The sequence below is a fragment of the Phyllobates terribilis genome, unplaced genomic scaffold (assembly GCF_046119375.1).
Source record: "Phyllobates terribilis strain yellow unplaced genomic scaffold, ASM4611937v1 Scaffold_3__8_contigs__length_932513732, whole genome shotgun sequence".
In the NCBI taxonomy this organism is placed as follows: domain Eukaryota; kingdom Metazoa; phylum Chordata; class Amphibia; order Anura; family Dendrobatidae; genus Phyllobates; species Phyllobates terribilis.
In genome coordinates, this window is record NW_027362763.1 from 670,889,553 (window position 1) to 670,909,091 (window position 19,539).

General features: G+C 46.0%; 1 protein-coding gene across 1 annotated transcript in view; it reads left to right on the plus strand.

Moving 5' to 3' along the window:
• Nucleotides 1–1,433: 1,433 nt before the first annotated feature.
• Nucleotides 1,434–19,539, plus strand: part of PLB1 (phospholipase B1) — a 147,350-nt gene continuing 129,244 nt past the window's right edge. Inside the window, exons 1-6 of the mRNA XM_073671780.1 lie at nt 1,434–1,593; nt 6,000–6,037; nt 11,510–11,570; nt 15,163–15,221; nt 17,686–17,726; nt 17,873–17,919. Coding sequence (XP_073527881.1) covers nt 1,530–1,593; nt 6,000–6,037; nt 11,510–11,570; nt 15,163–15,221; nt 17,686–17,726; nt 17,873–17,919 — 310 coding nt within the window. The 5' untranslated portion in view covers nt 1,434–1,529. The remainder of the gene's footprint in view (nt 1,594–5,999; nt 6,038–11,509; nt 11,571–15,162; nt 15,222–17,685; nt 17,727–17,872; nt 17,920–19,539) is intronic.

Sequence of the window (19,539 nt, forward strand, 5' to 3'; positions counted from 1 at the left end):
TGGAGTGGGCTCAGCTCCTGAGTCGCCCTGTCATTTGGGGGTTAGGATCTATTAACATATGGTGAGAAGGCCATCAATGATCTTCTAGGGCCAATTAAGAAAGTAATTAGCTCCAAAGTCACCTTTCTATTGTTTTGTCCTCTGTTGTAACTTTTTAGCCAATTATTGATTCACAGGTCCAACTTTGATTCTTTATAGATTTGGCTTTTTATCTCCAATCAGGGATAAAACTCCTGAAAGGTGATGTGAATAACATTGAATTTCTTGTAACCTGCCATGGTGGGGGGACACATTAGAAAGTAAACCGTCAGATTTCATGGTTGATGTGTTGACTTCAGGAACAATAGGCAAGAGTAAGAATCTGATGGATTTTGCCAAATTGCCAAATTGTGTAGAAGATGGGTCAGGGCATCTCCAAACCAGCAGGTCTTGTAGGGTGCTACTGATATGTAGTGGTTAATACCTACCAAAGTGGTCCAAGAAAGAGTTCCCATAAGCTCATTGATGTCCATCTGGTTCAATCCCACAGAAGAGCCATATCCACCACCGAAAGCATCAACACTGGGCACTAACCCTTAAGAATTCTCACCAAGGATAATGATGATGTCCAGTGAGGTGCCGAGCTGTGGAGTGACCCTCCGAAGAGTGGGAGAAGCTGTACAAAAGCTGAGAAGAAGCAGAGACTCGGAGCTGCTGAGGCCATACATGGTCTCAGTGGACCACCAGGGAGGGAGAAGCTGGTGGGCTGCTATATTGGGTGGGAACTATCACTCAGCAGAAGGTATGAGACCGCTGCAGAGAAAAGCAGAGCGGTCAGTGGCACATGGGGAAAGGCTATAATACTGATCTTGAGGCCATGTGACAATGAGTCCAGGATAATGACTTGTCTCCAAATTCCCAGATCTCGATCTGATTGATCATCTGAGCGATGTGCTGGAAAAATGGCTCCGATCCACGGAGGTCGCACCGAGCAACGCACCGAACTTACGGGATCTGCTGCTGATGATGCCATATACCACCAGACGCCTTCAAAGGTTTTGTAGGGTCCAGTGCAGGACAGGAGGCCACACAATATTAGGCATGTGGCTTGTATGTTATGGCCAGTATGTGTGTTCCTATGGAGCCTAGGGTTTGATGTGATGTTTGTGACACTTGCTGAATTATTATGGAGCGGAGTTGGAAGCAGACGGTGCCCTTCTCCAGGACTGTGGAGAGTCTTCGCCCCGTAGGGCTCGGGTTCCTCGCCATACATTCTTCTAAGATACAGTGACAGTCATTCCTGGGGGCCTCATCACGTCAGATAATATTTTACAATTGTGGCATTGAGATGTTTGTGCTCATTGTGACTTTTTTATTGTCCATAAGCCGGGCTCCAGCTCTCAAAGGTGAAGATGATAACACAATTTATGGTTGCTTGGTTATCAGTCACACGCTAGGGGTATAAAAGCAGTCGGAGATGTAAGAAGCGTGCTTCTCCGTTATAGAAATATACACAAGTCGAGCTGGAGAAGCCTCAGAGAAGAACGGCCATGGGGGTCCACCTAGGGGGAGCCTTCTGCCTCTTAGTCGCGGTTTTATTGATTCATGCGGACGGTAAGTAATGGGGGATCGATAACGTGGATTTTAGTTTGGATTTTCCGTTTTCTTAGATATTTGTTAATAATTGATATTTATGATTCAGTGTAATATTTCCAAGGAATCGAATGTGATTTCACTTTGACTTCCAATGACACCATGGCCTTCAATTATCGAAATACCCATTCTGACCTGACCGTACCCAGCTATTGTCTATGGGGGGTGTCCCAGCATTCTCCTTGATAGCAGAAGTAAGAAATAAGGAGGATGGGGCTGATTCATTTCAACATGACCTATCTTTCAAGCTGCCAGAGGTGTCTGCCGGAGGCTTACTCCCCTCCTCCTGTTGAGAACACGTGCATGCTCAAATTAGCTAAGCGTGCTTGTTTTGTGGTGGGGTAGGATGGATAGCTGCCAGGTGACTTAATAAAACTAGAAATGATTGAATCAATTTGAAGGATCCTGCTTCATCGTCCAGGTCAGTACTCCATAGCCGCTGGACTGGGAGCCTTGTGAACCACCTCCTACCCACTGTCATCTACCGCTCCTTTTTTTTGGTCAGCCGGACTGGTTCTTCGTCATCGTTGCAGCACGACATAAGCACAATGTCGCGCCAGACCGGCTAATCAAAAGGGGGGCTGGGGATGTCGGCAGGTAGGAGGTGGTTCTCATGGTTCCTGGTCCATTGGCTTCTGAGTACTGACCTGGTCGATGGACCAGGATTCTGCAAATGGATTCACTCATCTCCAATTGAGACCTCCATCTAATCCAATGGACCAGTTTCCAGTAGGGTCGACAGAAGGGCATGAGTGGTGGATCTTGAAGATCATGCGTCTCAGTGCAGAATCAGAGCCCCTAACTACCATGGATCTTCATTAATATTGGTCTTCTCATATGGGTCCTTTTGCTCCCTATGGCTACAGAGCCCAAATGTGACTACAACCCCTTTGCACCCACTTTCAGGGACAGTAAAATTGGTGAAACCACCCAGTCCATCCAATAATCCAGTACATTCTGGTATTGTAAAGGTCCAATCCTTCCTCTCTGTCATATGGACACATGTTGGATTACTTGTCCATTGAGTGTCGAAGAACTGGAATTTTACCGCATCAAAATATTATTCATAATCTGAGAATTAAAAGGGGCGTCTGCAATTGGGGGCTCATAAAGGAGCGGCACTCTAATTATTGGGCTCTGTTCACATCTGTATCATGGCTTCTGTTATAAATGCAAAACAAGAACCCAGTGCAGAATCTGGAGCACAACGAAAACCAAAGGGCATGAAGGACCCCGTAGACGGACACTCCGGTGAAGAGGTATTTACAGCCAATGCCGTAGAGGAAGGAATGGGGGGGGAGATGTAGCAATTGTATATTTCAGTGGGCATTACTTAATATTGGGGGATATCATGTGCCCAGGACCCCCAGTGTTATCCAGAAGGGGCTGACACTATGCAAAGACTTGATAGGAAAACCCCTTTAAGTATGAGAAATCTTCTACCAGCTACAGATATAGATATATATATATATATATATATATATATATATATGTATCACTGACTTCCGGAGGCAGAAACTTCCCCTATTCAGGACAGATCCCGCGTTACTTGTTATTTCTGACAGATCTAATCTGCGAGGTCGTGAATTGTCCATGACATGTATGTAACTCAATGACACGTATGACGATCACAAAGAGGAACAGGGATTGACATGAGACGGTACAGGTCCATACTGTACGTCTATGGGGCCGCCGGTGACACTGAAAGGGTTAATGGTGGCGGATCCCATAATAAGGAAACATTCTACAACTTTACAGAATAATCTGCATTTATTATAAAATCTCTGCTTGCTGCTTATTCATAGAAAGCTTCTTCTTTACATCCAGACGCCCTGAACCTGACACTTCTCCCATTTGTTATAGTTGTATCTTGAAAAGTCTCTGTTCTGCTCTGATGTAAAATGTATCAGAAGCGGTCACATGTATCTTTCTGATGGACACAATTGAAAGATCCATCAACAGTAATAAGGGGGTTGTGTAATCCGAAGAAAACTCCTAGAAATGTAATCTGTCAGTAAGATCAAACCCCTCAAACCTTCTCAAACTGCACATATGAGCAGGCAGGTCAATCCATCAACACCTTTATATCTTTTATCTGTTGCTGCCTTCCAGAGCGATTAGCGTTTTCATTTAGATGCAAATAAGGTGTTAAGTGCTCTGATCATGAAAGCACTTAAGTAGCCACTGCCTCCCCAGATTGTTTCATCACCCAGCATCAGACTCTTTTTCTTGATTGATAGATCACTGTGTGACAAGGAAAGGAAATAAGACAGCGAAATATCAATCAAGCTAAAGAGGTTGGTGCTGGGTGAAGGCAGAAGGGGGGAAGTGCTCTGTCAGGCCCAGAGCACTTAGCACTTCATTTACATGTGAATTAAAACACTAATTACTTGGGAATGCAGCAACAGATAGAAGATATAAAGGTGTCAAAGGATTTGCATTTCAAAGACCTACATGCCCACATGTGCAGTTTGGGGAATGTTGATATTACTGACAGTTTCCCTTTAAGGAGAACCTTTCACCTGGTCAGAAGTGGGAAGTTCTTGCTCTTATTTTATTCCCATTGCTCCCCCTGAGTACTACACCTTTTCTTTTTTAATAATTCACCATATGGTTCCAGAGATCTGGGCCTTTTTATTTGGTGCTCACTTGTATGGCTTCCACTAAAGGGGTGTGGTTCACATGATAATTATTCAAAACAGCCTAAAGACACGCCCCAGAGGATCCTGTTAGACACTCCCCCTTACAAAAAAAATAAAAATAAAATAAAAATTAGCACAAAAAAAAACGTCCCAAATCTCTGGAACCGTATGGAGGTTTTTTTAAAAAAAAGGAAAAGCTGATTACTCAACTCCATTGAAGTGACTAGTTCAGAGCTGCAGTACTACAAATAACCTGTGGACAGAGGTGGCGCTGTTATGATTGTCGAATGTCTAACAGTATGCATGGCCCATATTTCCATCTGATCTAGAAGGATCGCGGTATTGTACATTTGTGCTTTTCATCCTTTATGAAACCCAAGTGGGGGCCAAGTTTGGATCATTGGTGATTGCCCCCTCTGATACCCCTGTGGGTGCCCCTTTATGTGCCTCATTGGGTAGGCACCGTGTAATGATGCAGAGGTGGCACAAGGAGGATGGGGGTGAAGAACAGTCCGAAATATAAGATGTGATGGAAAACACAAGGAGCTATGTGATTGGTTCTTATGGCCAATTGCTCCATTTATGACGGGTGTTCCCCTTTAAATCTCTTCGTTTTTAACATGGGGGTTTCTCCTAAACTCTTTAAATATCTTTTAAAGGGGTTTGTTGGATTTAGCAAATTAAAGTTATTCTTCGTGTAAATCTAGGTCTGGATTGTTGTCACCTGCTTTCGGCATCGATTCCTCGCACTTTTCTAGATCTCTGCTTGCTGTCAGTGAATAGATCCCACGTCCTGGTGATGTGATGCAGGTTACAGGACAGTGGTCAGAGCCTGTGGCCATCACCTGAAGGGAGCACAGAATTATCCACGGGTCAATAATGAAGGGTCTCGCCCAATGAATGGCAGCAAGCAGAGATTAAACATTGTGGGGGCTGATAGAGGAAGGGTGGACCTGAGAAATGCATGAACATGAGGTCATCTCCCGGCCCCTCGTGCTGCTGCATTATCCTCGTCCTTCATCCTCTGACGCCGGCAGACATCGCTCTGCATTTAGGATTTTCCTTTGACATGAGAGGAGAGCACAGGCGGCCGCTCACGTGGATTTCATGTCATTTGCCACGAAGGCTATGTTCACACATCTTGGTTTTTTCAGCAGCAAAACCTGATCTCTTGCCATGAGGTTGTTCAGAATTTTTGTTGCTGTTTTCTTGCTTTTTTTTTTTTCGGTGCGTTTTTTCAGCGTTTTTTCCCCCACCTGCTTACAATGGGTTAAAAAACGCTGAAAGAAATGACATAATCTATTTTGAAAAAAAAATGCAAAGCACAAAATCCTGAACAAAAAAATACCATGATGTGTGTATGAGACTTTGCTGGTACTGCAAAAGGCAGCTGAAATATGCATAAAAAAATGCATCAAAAAATGCTGAAAAAAACATGATGTGTGAACATAGCCTAAGTCTCATTGCAAAATATGCTGCATGTAGGCCCGAGAGCGCTGATAGGGGGGACACCATCCGGGGGACACATACCGCAGCCTCAGCACAGCAGACATGGCTGACAGTGGTGGCGAGACAGCTACATCCAAAAACTACAGACAGAAGCGAAGAGCAACATCCAGTGATACTACAGAGAGTATATACTGTGTATACAGCCACGTAAAGGCGGGCGGACCGGCGGGCGGACCGGAGGCACGGAGATAATTCTTAGACTTTTCTTTATTTCAGGAAACGCAGAGAATGTTCCAGAAGTATCGAGAACTCCGGTAAGAAAGATGGAAAGTACATAGGACAGTGAGCTGTATCTAATCCTGTCCTGTGTGATACTGTCCTGTGTATCTAATCCTCTCCTGTGTGATACTGTCCTGTGTATCTAATCCTCTCCTGTGTGATACTGTCTGCTGAGCCATGTATCTAATCCTTTCCTCTGTGATACTGTGCTGTGTATCTAATCCTATCCTGTGTGATACTCTCTGCTGAGCCGTGTATCTAATACTATCCTGTGTGATACTGTCTGCTGAGCCGTGTATCTAATCCTATCCTGTGTGGTACTGTGCTGTGTATCTAATCCTATCCTGTGTGATACTGTCTGCAGAGCCGTGTATCTAATCCTTTCCTCTGTGATACTGTCCTGTGTATCTAATTCTATCCTGTGTGATACTTTCTGCTGAGCCATGTATCTAATCCTATCCTGTGTGATACTGTCTGCTGAGCCGTGTATCTAATCCTATCCTGTGTGATACTGTCCCGTGTATCTAATCCCCTCCTGTGTGATACTGTCTGCTGAGCTGTGTATCTGATCCCTTCCTGTGTGATACTGTCTGCTGAGCCGTGTATCTAATCCTATGCTGTGTGATACGGTCCTGTGTATCTAATCCTATGCTGTGTGATACGGTCCTGTGTATCTAATCCTATCCTGTGTGATACGGTCCTGTGTATCTAATCCTATGCTGTGTGATACGGTCCTGTGTATCTAATCCTATGCTGTGTGATACGGTCCTGTGTATCTAATCCTATGCTGTGTGATACCTTCCTGTGTATCTAATCCTATACTGTGTGATACGGTCCTGTGTATCTAATCCTATCCTGTGTGATACGGTCCTGTGTATCTAATCCTATGCTGTGTGATACGGTCCTGTGTATCTAATCCTATGCTGTGTGATACGGTCCTGTGTATCTAATCCTATGCTGTGTGATACCTTCCTGTGTATCTAATCCTGTCCTGTGTGATACTGTCCTGTGTATCTAATCCTATCCTGTGTGATACTGTCCCGTGTATCTAATCACCTCCTGTGTGATACTGTCTGCTGAGCCGTGTATCTGATCCCTTCCTGTGTGATACTGTCTGCTGAGCTGTGTATCTGATCCCTTCCTGTGTGATACTGTCTGCTGAGCCGTGTATCTAATCCTATGCTGTGTGATACGGTCCTGTGTATCTAATCCTATGCTGTGTGATACGGTCCTGTGTATCTAATCCTATCCTGTGTGATACGGTCCTGTGTATCTAATCCTATGCTGTGTGATACGGTCCTGTGTATCTAATCCTATGCTGTGTGATACGGTCCTGTGTATCTAATCCTATGCTGTGTGATACCTTCCTGTGTATCTAATCCTATACTGTGTGATACGGTCCTGTGTATCTAATCCTATCCTGTGTGATACGGTCCTGTGTATCTAATCCTATGCTGTGTGATACGGTCCTGTGTATCTAATCCTATCCTGTGTGATACGGTCCTGTGTATCTAATCCTATCCTGTGTGATACGGTCCTGTGTATCTAATCCTATGCTGTGTGATACCTTCCTGTGTATCTAATCCTATACTGTGTGATACGGTCCTGTGTATCTAATCCTATGCTGTGTGATACGGTCCTGTGTATCTAATCCTATGCTGTGTGATACGGTCCTGTGTATCTAATCCTATCCTGTGTGATACGGTCCTGTGTATCTAATCCTATGCTGTGTGATACGGTCCTGTGTATCTAATCCTATGCTGTGTGATACGGTCCTGTGTATCTAATCCTATCCTGTGTGATACGGTCCTGTGTATCTAATCCTATGCTGTGTGATACGGTCCTGTGTATCTAATCCTATCCTGTGTGATACGGTCCTGTGTATCTAATCCTATGCTGTGTGATACGGTCCTGTGTATCTAATCCTATGCTGTGTGATACGATCCTGTGTATCTAATCCTATCCTGTGTGATTTTCTCTCGGAGCTCCATGGCCTTTAAGTTATAACATCCCGCAAGTCTCCATGTTGATGTAAGCTGTCAGTAGTTTTCTGCTGTCCTATCAGAGACTCAGCACAGGGGTCACTTACTTATAGTTTTGCAGTAGTTTTCATACAATGACGGTCCATTAGCCGGAGCGGCGGTGCGAGTCCTCTCATTATAATGAAGGCTCTGTGGAGTCCTGGATATTCATGAGCTGCATGGTAACTCCGCCCTCTAGCTCTGATTGGCAGCTTTCTCCCAGTTATTGAGTGGGTGGGCGGGGTTAGCCGGTGGCTCATGAATATCGAGGACTCGGCTGTTCCAGGAGTGGAACAATCAGAGGCAAAGTATAATAGAAGCACAGAGAGGACCCGGCCACCCAGGGGTGGATTAAGAGTAGCAAGGGCCCCGGGCAGTTTAGAAGGCGTGGGACCCCCCCCCACCTGATGTATCACATGTCACATGATCCCCTGTGATAGATCATGTGATAGCTCACGTGAAATTAATTTGGCACAATATTAATATATTAATTATAATAATTTTTTTTAGGCTGTGTGCCCACAATGCGTTTTTTAAGCGTTTCCACAGTGGCAATTCCGCTGCAGAAACGCTTAAACGCTTGGTAGAAGGTCTGCCATGTTCCCCAATGATAATCCGCGTGTGCTGTGCACATGCTGCGGAAATTTCCGCTGCGGATTATCATTGCGGAAAAAAACGCAGCACTACCAATTATTTTTCGGAAGCTCGGCATTTTCGCGGCCATTGACTTGCATTGGAACGCATGGAATCCGCATCACTGCGTCTGTACATGCAGAATCCATGCGTTCCAATGTGCGGATGGTACCCGGGTGTGGAGGACAGGAGACTCTCCTCCGGACCCGAGTACCATAGAACCTGTAAAAAAGAGAATAAAATAAAAAATAAATATTATACTTACCTTCTGATGGCCCCCGGTGTCTTTATCCAATGCGTCCTGGCTTGCCGGCAGCTCGCGATGGTCTGAAAAGGACCTGCCATGACGTCATTTAGTCATGTGACGGGTCACGCGACCGCTGACGTCGACAGGCCATCAGAAGGTAAGTATATATTTATTTTTCACCATTCTTTTACGGTCACACTATATAAATCCATGCTGGTTGCATGGATTTATAAAGTGTGACCAAGTTGTCAAGCACTTTCCAAGTGATGCTAAAATCGCTTGGAAAGCGCTTGTCAACCCGCATGCGGAAATGCATGTGAAGAACGCTTCACATCCGCATGTCCCTGGCAGGAAAAACGCATGTACAATCCGCATGTACAATCCGCATGTACAATCCGCATGCGTTTTTTCTGCCAGGGAGAGCAGAAACACTCAAAAAAATCCGGAGCATTTCTGCATCGTGGGCACATAGCCTTACATTAATTGTATGGCTTAATATTGAGCACACGTAGCCATCTATACACAGCGGGAGGCCGCACGTAGCCATCTATACACAGCAGGAGGCCGCACGTAGCCATCTATACACAGCAGGAGGCCGCACATAGCCATCTATACACAGCGGGAGGCTGCACGGTGCCGTCTATACACAGGAGGAGGCCGCACATAGCCATCTATACACAGCAGGAGGCCGCACGTAGCCATCTATACACAGCAGGAGGCCGCACGGCGCCATCTATACACAGCAGGGGGCCACACAGCGCCATCTATACACAGCGGGAGGCCGCACGTAGCCATCTATACACAGCGGGAGGCCGCACGTAGCCATCTACACAGCGAGAGGCCGCACATAGCTATCTATACACAGCAGGAGGCCGCAAATAGCCATCTATACACAGCAGGAGGCCGCACGTAGCCATCTATACACAGCAGGAGGCCACACGGCACCATCAATACACAGCAGGAGGCCACACGTAGTCATCTATACACAGCAGGAGGCCGCATGGCACCATCTATACACAGCCGGAGGCCGCATGGTGCCATCTATACACAGCGGGAGGCTGCACGGTGCCATCTATACACAGCAGGAGGCCGCACGTAGCCATTTATACACAGCAGGATGCCGCACGTAGACATCTATAGACAGCAGGGGGCCGCACGTAGCCATCTATAGACAGCAGGAGGCCGCACGCAGCCATCTATACACAGCAGGAGGCCGCACGGCGCCATCTATATGCAGCAGGGGGCCACACGGTGCCATCTATACACAGCAGGGGGCCGCACATAGCCATCTATACACAGCGGGAGGCCACACATAGCCATCTATACACAGCAGGAGGCTACACGTAGCCATCTATACACAGCAGGAGGCCGCACGGCGCCATCTATACACATCAGGGGGCCGCACGTAGCCATCTATGCACAGCAGGAGGCCGCACGTAGCCATCTATACACAGCAGGAGGCCGCACGTAGCCATCTATACACAGCGGGAGGCCGCACGTAGCCATCTATACACAGCAGGGGGCCGCACGGCGCCATCTATACACAGCAGGAGGCCGCACAGCACCATCTATACACAGCGGGAGGCCGCACGGTGCCATCTATACACAGCGGGAGGCTGCACAGTGCCATCTATACACAGTAGGAGGCCGCACGTAGCCATGTAGCCATCTATACACAGCAGGAGGCCACACGTAGCCATCTATACACAGCAGGGGGCTGCACGTAGCCATCTATAGACAGCAGGAGGCCGCACGCAGCCATCTATACACAGCAGGAGGCCGCACGGCGCCATCCATACACAGCAGGGGGCCACACGGTGCCGTCTATACACAGCAGGGGGCCGCACATAGCCATCTATACACAGCGGGAGGCCACACGTAGCCATCTATACACCGCGGGAGGCCGCACGCAGTCACGCACACACACAAACATATACAGACATATACATACACACAAAAACACATATAAGCAGACATCACACAATGATATCTGCCTGCACACACACACACACACACACACTCACACACACTCTCACACACACACTCGCTCACTCACTCACCATCCCCCGGCTCCCGTCGTCCAGCTCCTCTCCGGTGGTAAGTAGCAGGGCAGGGCGTGCACTGCGTGACGTCACACTAGCAGACACAGCCGCACACAGGGCCGTGTCGCCTAGCAGTGATGCGGCCGGGCCAGCACACAGGGAAGTTAACAGGTGCAGTGCTGGCCCAGCCGAAGAAGAAGCAGTGGCCGTGCGCCGTTGCTGGGGGAGCGGTCCGGGCGCCCCCCCGCCTCTGACTGCCGGTATGTGCCGCGGCGCCGCACATATTATAATGAGGGAAATCTGGCCATGAACCCCCCGGAGCCCCGGGCGGTAGCCCAGATTGCCCTCATTATAATCCGCCTACGGGCCACCCCTCCTTCTGCAGCTAATAACCAGTGACCCCGTGCTAGAATCGGCCTCTTCCAATCCAGCAGTATTAACCTGCTGACAGATTCCCCTTTCTATAGATATAGATTTCAGCTGCCGGGCACTGAGTACAGGGCTGCGGGGCTGATATGTGCTGATATTACGTCAGGGTGATTAAACTCCTATTATCTTCCACAGAGATACCTGTTACCATGTAATGTTAATGCAAACAGGAAATTTGCCCCGGAAACTGTATCAGGTGAGTGCAGCTCCGAAGTCGAAAGTTGTGTATTATATTACCGGAAATATTAATCTCAGATAATGAGAAAAGATAATTTACACTTCTCATATATCACATGGACATGTCATACATTATCAGCGGTGGGGTCCATGGGCTGGGACCACAACCAATGTCTAGGGACAACTCAATAAAGGGCTTTTTCCTATAAAGGAATTTTTCCTTTAGGAGAGGTAATGAGCATGTGCAGCCGCTGCTCTATTAGGAGTGGTAATGAGCATGTGCAGCCGCTGCTCTATTAGGAGGGGTAATGAGCATGTGCAGCCACTGCTCCATTAGGAGTGGTAATGAGCATGTGCAGCCACTGCTCTATTAGGAGTGGTAATGAGCATGTGCAGCCACTACTCTATTAGGAGTGGTAATGAACATGTGCAGCCACTGCTCTATTAGGAGGGATAATGAGCATGTGCAGCCACTGCTCTATTAGGAGGGATAATGAGCATGCGCGGCCACTGCTCTATTAGGAGGAGTAATGAGCATGTGCGACCACTGCTCTATTAGGAATGGTAATGACCATGTGCGACCACTGCTCTATTAGGAGGGGTAATGACCATGTGCAGCCACTGCTCTATTAGGAGGGGTAATGAGCATGTGCAACCACTGCTCTATTAGGAGGGGTAATGAGCATGTGCAGCCACTGCTCTCTTAGGAGGGGCAATGAGCATGTGCAGCCACTGCTCTATTAGGAGGGGTAATGAGCATGTGCAGCCACTGCTCTATTAGGAGGGATAATGAGCATGTGCGACCACTGCTTTATTAGGAGTGGTAATGAGCATGTGCAGCCACTGCTCTATCAGGAGGGGTAATGAGCATGTGCAGCCACTGCTCTATTAGGAGTGATAATGAGCATGTGCAGCCACTGCTCTATTAGTAGGGGTAATGAGCATGTGCAGCCACTGCTCTATTAGGAGGGATAATGAGCATGTGCGACCACTGCTTTATTAGGAGTGGTAATGAGCATGTGCAGCCACTGCTCTATTAAGAGGGGTAATGAGCATGTGCAGCCACTTCTCTATTAGGAGGGATAATGAGCATGTGCAGCCACTGCTCTATTAGGAGGGATAATGAGCATGTGCGGCCACTGCTCTATTAAGAGTGGTAATGAGCATGTGCGACCACTGCTCTATTAGGAGGAGTAATGAGCATGTGCGACCACTGCTCTATTAGGAGGGGTAATGAGCATGTGCAGCCACTTCTCTATTAGGAGGGGTAATTAGCATGTGCAGCCACTGCCCTATTAGGATATTAGGAGGGGTAATGAGCATGTGCAGCCACTGCTCTATTAGGAGTGGTAATGAGCATGTGCGACCACTGCTCTATTAGGAGTGGTAATGAGCATGTGCGACCACTGCTCTATTAGGAGGGATAATGAGCATGTGCAGCCACTGCTCTATTAGGAGGGATAATGAGCATGTGCGACCACTGCTCTATTAGGAGTGGTAATGAGCATGTGCGACCACTGCTCTATTAGGAGGGGTAATGAGTATGTGCGGCCACTGCTCTATTAGGAGTGGTAATGAGCATGTGCGGCCACTGCTCTATTAGGAGTGGTAATGAGCATGTGCAGCCACTGCTCTATTAGGAGGGGTAATGAGCATGTGCAGCCACTGCTCTATTAGGAGGGATAATGAGCATGTGCAGCCACTGCTCTATTAGGAGGGATAATGAGCATGTGCGACCACTGCTCTATTAGGAGGGGTAATGAGCATGTGCAGCCACTTCTCTATTAGGAGGGGTAATTAGCATGTGCAGCCACTGCCCTATTAGGATATTAGGAGGGGTAATGAGCATGTGCAGCCACTGCTCTATTAGGAGTGGTAATGAGCATGTGCAGCCACTGCTCTATTAGGAGGGGTAATGAGCATGTACGACCACTGCTCTATTAGGAGAGGTAATGAGCATGTGCAGCCACTGCTCTATTAGGATGGGTAAGGAGCATGTGCAGCCACTGCTGTATTAGGAGAGGTAATGAGCATGTGCAACCACTGCTCTATTAGGAGTGGTAATGAGCATGTGCAGCCACTGCTCTATTAGGAGTAGTAATGAGCATGTGCAGCCACTGCTCTATTAGGAGTGGTAATGACCATGTGCAGCCACTGGTCTATTAGGAGTGGTAATGAGCATGTGCAGCCACAGCTCTATTAGGAGTGGTAATAAGCATGTGCAGCCACTGCTCTATTAGGAGTGGTAATGAGCATGTGCAGCCACTGCTCTATTAGGAGTGGTAATGAGCATGTGCAGCCACTGCTCTATTAGGAGAGGTAATGAGCATGTGCAGCCACTGCTCTATTAGGAGTGGTAATGAACATGTGCAGCCACTGCTCTATTAGGAGGGATAATGAGCATGTGCAACCACTGCTCTATTAGGAGGGATAATGAGCATGTGCGGCCACTGCTCTATTAGGAGGAGTAATGAGCATGTGCGACCACTGCTCTGTTAGGAATGGTAATGAGCATGTGCGACCACTGCTCTATTAGGAGGGGTAATGAGCATGTGCAGCCACTGCTCTATTGGGAGTGGTAATGAGCATGTGCAGCCACTTCTCTATTAGGAGAGGTAATGAGCATGTGCAGCCACTGCTCTATTAGGAGAGGTAATGAGCATGTGTGACCACTGCTCTATTAGGAGGGGTAATGAGCATGTGTGACCACTGCTCTATTAGGAGGGATAATGAGCATGTGTGACCACAGCTCTATTAGGAGTGGTAATGAGCATGTGCAGCCACTTCTCTATTAGGAGAGGTAATGAGCATGTGCAGCCACTGCTCTATTAGGAGAGGTAATGAGCATGTGTGACCACTGCTCTATTAAGAGGGGTAATGAGCATGTGCAGCCATTGCTCTATTAGGAGTGGTAATAAGCATTTACTAGTTTATGTGATTCTTATCTCAGAGACGTAATGGGGAACCTTCATTTCACTCATTGTTGGGGTCTCCATTTCTGATATCTCTCCAACATCGGAGGTCCCCTGTATGTCACAGTGGACGTTAGTTGGTCATCAGTTGTACAGCGGGTAAACCTGACGGTTTCAGTGGGACCATACGACCATCTAATGTACTGTAAATGGGAACTTCCCAATTCTCACTCAGGGGCAGATGTTAGGGGAGATGAGAATGGGGCAGTTTGAGATTATTATTATTTATTATTATAGCGCCATTTATTCCATGGCGCTTTACATGTGATAGGGATATACATAGCAAAAACATTTACATAATCTTAACAAAACGTGACAGCGACTGGTACAGGAGGAGCGAGGACCCTGCCCACGAGGGCTCACAGTCTACCAGGGATAGGTGAGGATACAGTAGGTGAGGGTAAAGCGGTATGGTGGAGCGGTGGTTAATGCAGGTTGTAGGCTTGAAGAGATGGGTCTTCAGGTTCCTTTTGAAGGTTTAAGATGAAAATGTTCTGACTATTAGATTCAACGTGACAGTTTATAAATCAATGAAAAAACTTTAGCTGAGAATTTATCCCAATTATTTTCATTTGCAAGTAAGTCAGAACTTCCGCTCCTCGTCTACACGTCTGAACGCTCTTCTTGTGTTTTTTGCAGCTCATTCGTTGATGCCTTCAGACATTAAAGTGATTTCCACGCTTCGGAGATTAAAAGTTGTAAGTAGCAAATATACTGTACCATCTACAACAAAAATAATCGAAAAAAAGCTCCATCCTCCTCTATGTCTCAGAGTTCCTGGAAGCTGAGATATGAAGAGCTGTTTGATGGATTCTAATAGGAAGGAACAATGAAGTCAGTCTGGAATTATGTCCTGAGACTCATGAATTAGCATTTCTGCAAGGTCGATACGTCAAAATTTCTTGCATCCTACATGGTTGGATACTTTACTTTGGTACTCCACCAAAAAAACCTCTCGTATCTCGGCTTCCTGAGCCCCTAATGCCCTAGCGGAGGGAGAATATCGGGGTTAAGCTTCACTTGAATGGAGCTTAGCAGACACCTCAAACATTGGCAGTTTTGAGGTTTTTAGACTTGGATTTGGTGAAGACTTTTGAGAAGACACATGGATCCATGACCAGGTCGAGAAAACTTCATGAAGCATCCATACTGTTGTTATCTCCCATTTTTCCTCCCATTCTCCAATGTCCTCGGTCTTCCCACAAACTATGGAGATGTATTGGGCACCATAAAGCGAAGATGATAGGAGTTGATTTGGTCAAAGATTTGGTCAAGTTCTTCTCCATCGTTTATACTCAATACTTTTCCCGTTCCTCTTCTTTATTGTCCATTTTCAACATCACTTAAGGAGGTCATTCCACCATTAATTATTCAGTTTTGACTGCCAAGACCCCCAAAATTTCAAGAACAGAACTCAACCAGATGAGTGGGGCTCCAGAGAAGTGCGTTAACGTGTGTTGTCTTTCTCCGGATGTCTCCATATCTACCATAGCTGTGATCTAGAGTATCTGGTCTTCTACTCTACCTTCCTCCTTGGTCTATGTGCATAGAGTTTTCGGAGCAGAAACTGAGCAAAACCTCCAGGTGTTTGTGAAGTTTTGAGATTTGGAGGAGGATTTGGAGAATTTCCGCTCAGTTTAGTTTCTGCTACAAAGATTCCTCAAAAAAAAAACTCTGTGTGCACATAGCCTAAATCTGATCTCTAATCCTAGGACCACACTTCTGATTGGTTGGGGAACACCTTAATCCTATACGTATTACATAAATGTGGTTGGTGGGAAAACCCACTTAAGCTATATGCACACTGTGTTCTTTGAGGAGTTTTTGTAGCAGAATTGGAGAGGAAACTGAGGGAATCTCTCCAAATCCTCCTCAAAATCGCAAAACTCCTCAATAACTTGGAGTTTCGGCTTAGAAAACTCAGCAAAAAAAAAAAAGACTCCATGGGCACATAGCCTAATTGGGTTTCCAATATTGATGACCTATCTTCAGGATCATTATCAGATAAGTTGGGTCCCCCGTGTGTCACCCCCACAGATCAGCTGTTTGTAAAGAACACTACAGCTCCATACTATGCGTAGTGGCCGTTCTCAGTACTACAGTTCCCAGTCACTTTAATAGGAGCTGATTTGCAGTACCAAGAATGGCCACTACATGGTGTACGGAGCTGAGCTGTTCTGGCTTTGTGCACTGTGTATTTTTGACGGTCGTGTGACCTGATAACAGGTAATCAGGGGGAATACCAGGTATTCGGGTCCTGACAGATCTGATCTAAGGTCTGCAATATCTTAGTCCTGGACGATCCCTTTAAAAAACATAAAACAGTCCATAGTCTTGATGGTTCTCCTTTGATCTATCAGGATCCTTCCTCATCCTTTTTTTGGATCCTTTGTAGTTAGAGATGAGCAAAAAGATCCATAACAAATCAAATTCATCCTGACGATTCTGGCAAGTTGGGAAATTTTGGGACTTGATTTGCACTCATCAAGCAATGGCGGCCAGTCATTTTGCTGGATTCTTTTAATGATTAGAAAAGGGTAAAAATAAAAAAAATCTCATCACCTGTCCTTATGCCGTCTCGGTCCTCTGTGTGAGTCTTCAGTAGGGATGAGCGGACCCATGGAAGTTTGGGTTCTGGACCGAACTTTAGTCCAAACTTCAGATTGGGTACCAGAACTTTACCCGAACTTGAACCTAAACCTAAACCCCATTGAAATGTATGGGGACCCGAAGTTTGGAGCCAGAAAATATTCTCTCCCTCTCTCTTCCCCCTGAATTCCGAACATTAAAATGGACGTCCGGGAGAAGTCCTTGTTCGGAGTCCAACACTAAGTGTCCGGTACGAACCCCAAACTTTAAAGTTCGGGTCCGCTCATCTCTAGTCTTCAGTTGTTCTGGCCACTTTGGGGCCAATGCACATCATTACATCATTGACCCGCGCAACTTGTAAGAAGTTGGGTGAGCACAGGTGATTATTATGTGTATTTTATTTTAACCCCTTCCCTACCTTCTAGTTATTATGCTTTGGGGTCTGGAGAGAATAATAAAGGACTTTCAATCCAGACTGATTTTATCCGGACCGACTTGAATCTGCCCGAAAACTCAGAGATTCACTCTTCTCTGAGGCCATAATAACATTATTATGTCACCTTAACTTCACAGAAATCTGATAGCGATGATCACAGCGCGGATCTTGTACGAAGGTGAGTTCAGATCTGTGATCGGGATGTGATCACATGTGACCATAAAACATGAGAACCCGAATCCGATAACGACATTGTGACTATTAGTTGTAATGAGCGGCGGGCGCGTGGCCAACTCATCTCTTTCCTTATTACTGTTTTATTAGCGGCCTGGAAGAGACTCTCCTAAGAGCCAGCCAGTTCACCGAATTATGTAAGTGCCGCCAGTCGATACAATCATCTTCTTATCGGATATTGTAACATGTCCTCAGTTGTAGAATGTAGTCTATCCCTCCCCTATGCTTTACACTGCAGCTCTACCTGTTCAGAGTGATGGTTGCGTATAAGCACAGGTATAATACAGCATGGCAATCAAATATTTAAGGAAATGAGCCTTGAGGAGCTCAAGAAGCAGCTCTTAAAGGCAGACGTATTCACTTTGTCTGTACTTGCCTATCTTCAGCAGTAGTGCCCCCTTTAATAAGGGGTTTCGAAGCCTCGATCTTGAGATCAGTTGGGTCCCTAAAGTCAGAAACCAAGAGACCTGCAAGAACTCCGCTGTACATGTTGGTACCACCCCTTTAACAAAGGGTATCTTGAATATGCTTTATTATTTTACTATATATATAGATGCAACATTCTGTGCTGAATACGTTCTTTATTTCATCATTATAAGGGTTGAGGGTCCTGAATATTAAATTCTAAATCTGTGCAGTCACCACTAGGGGGAGCTATACAGTGTGCTGTATACTGTTTATATACTGAGCTCAATGATAACACAGTATGTAGTGAGCTCCCCCTAGTGGTCGCTGCAAGGATACACAAATTTTGTCATGGAATACAATGCAGGGGATTTGGCGCGGTGAGAAAACTGACCTTTAAACCCCATACAAATGAATTAAAGAATTAATCAGCTCAAAATGTTGAACCCAAAAAGAACTTTAAGGACTCTCTGTATCAGAAAGAAATGATTTCCACATCGTTGCCCGTGGGTGAGACATCCTTCTGTATATGAACGGCAATAGGCAGCAGAGAACATGGTCCCTGTTTATCTGTACACCCTTATATTACACAATAAGAGGATGATAAGACGGAGACCTGATACAGTGACATCAGATTCACGACTTTCATCTCCAGATGCGGTGGGTTATTACAATGTGGCTCATCTGCAGACGAAGATTTATATTTTACAATTTTTCTAACCCTAACATGAGCTAGGTATAGGGCTATGGATTCGTTTAGGGTTAGCGTTAGACTTAGGGCTCAAGTTAGACTTAGGGCTAAGGTAATAAAATTGTTACATAAAAGAATATTATACAATTTGAAAAAAATATAACAAGACACAACTTTTATTTTTTTTTACATTTTTGCAAAAAAAGCGGAAAAAAACAATAAAATGTAAAAGCGCAAACTATGATTAAATCCATATTTTCCTCCAATTACAATACATGTTCATGAGGGATAAGGGGAGTACAATACTGGACTGGGGGAAGGGACTCCTACAGCACTAATGGCTCAAAGGCTAGCAAAATACTCGCCTTGGCCCGGGCGCTGTTAACCCCTCGCTGTCCCGCCAACTAAATTCCATTCCCAATACAGTTTTTTCAGAATGCAAATAATATTCAAAGTAGTAATATACATAAAAGCAATGTAAAATATCTCTGAGCGCAAAAATAGTATAGGAAAAATAGGGGTGGATCTAGTGGGGCGCCCCCCGCTGGAGGGTGCCAGGGTGCCGCACCAGTGCTAGATACAAGGTCAGCAAATTGTATAGATCAGGGCTGTAAGCTGAAATGAGATCTGTATATTAGGCTGGAGGCGTCTTATCCATCTA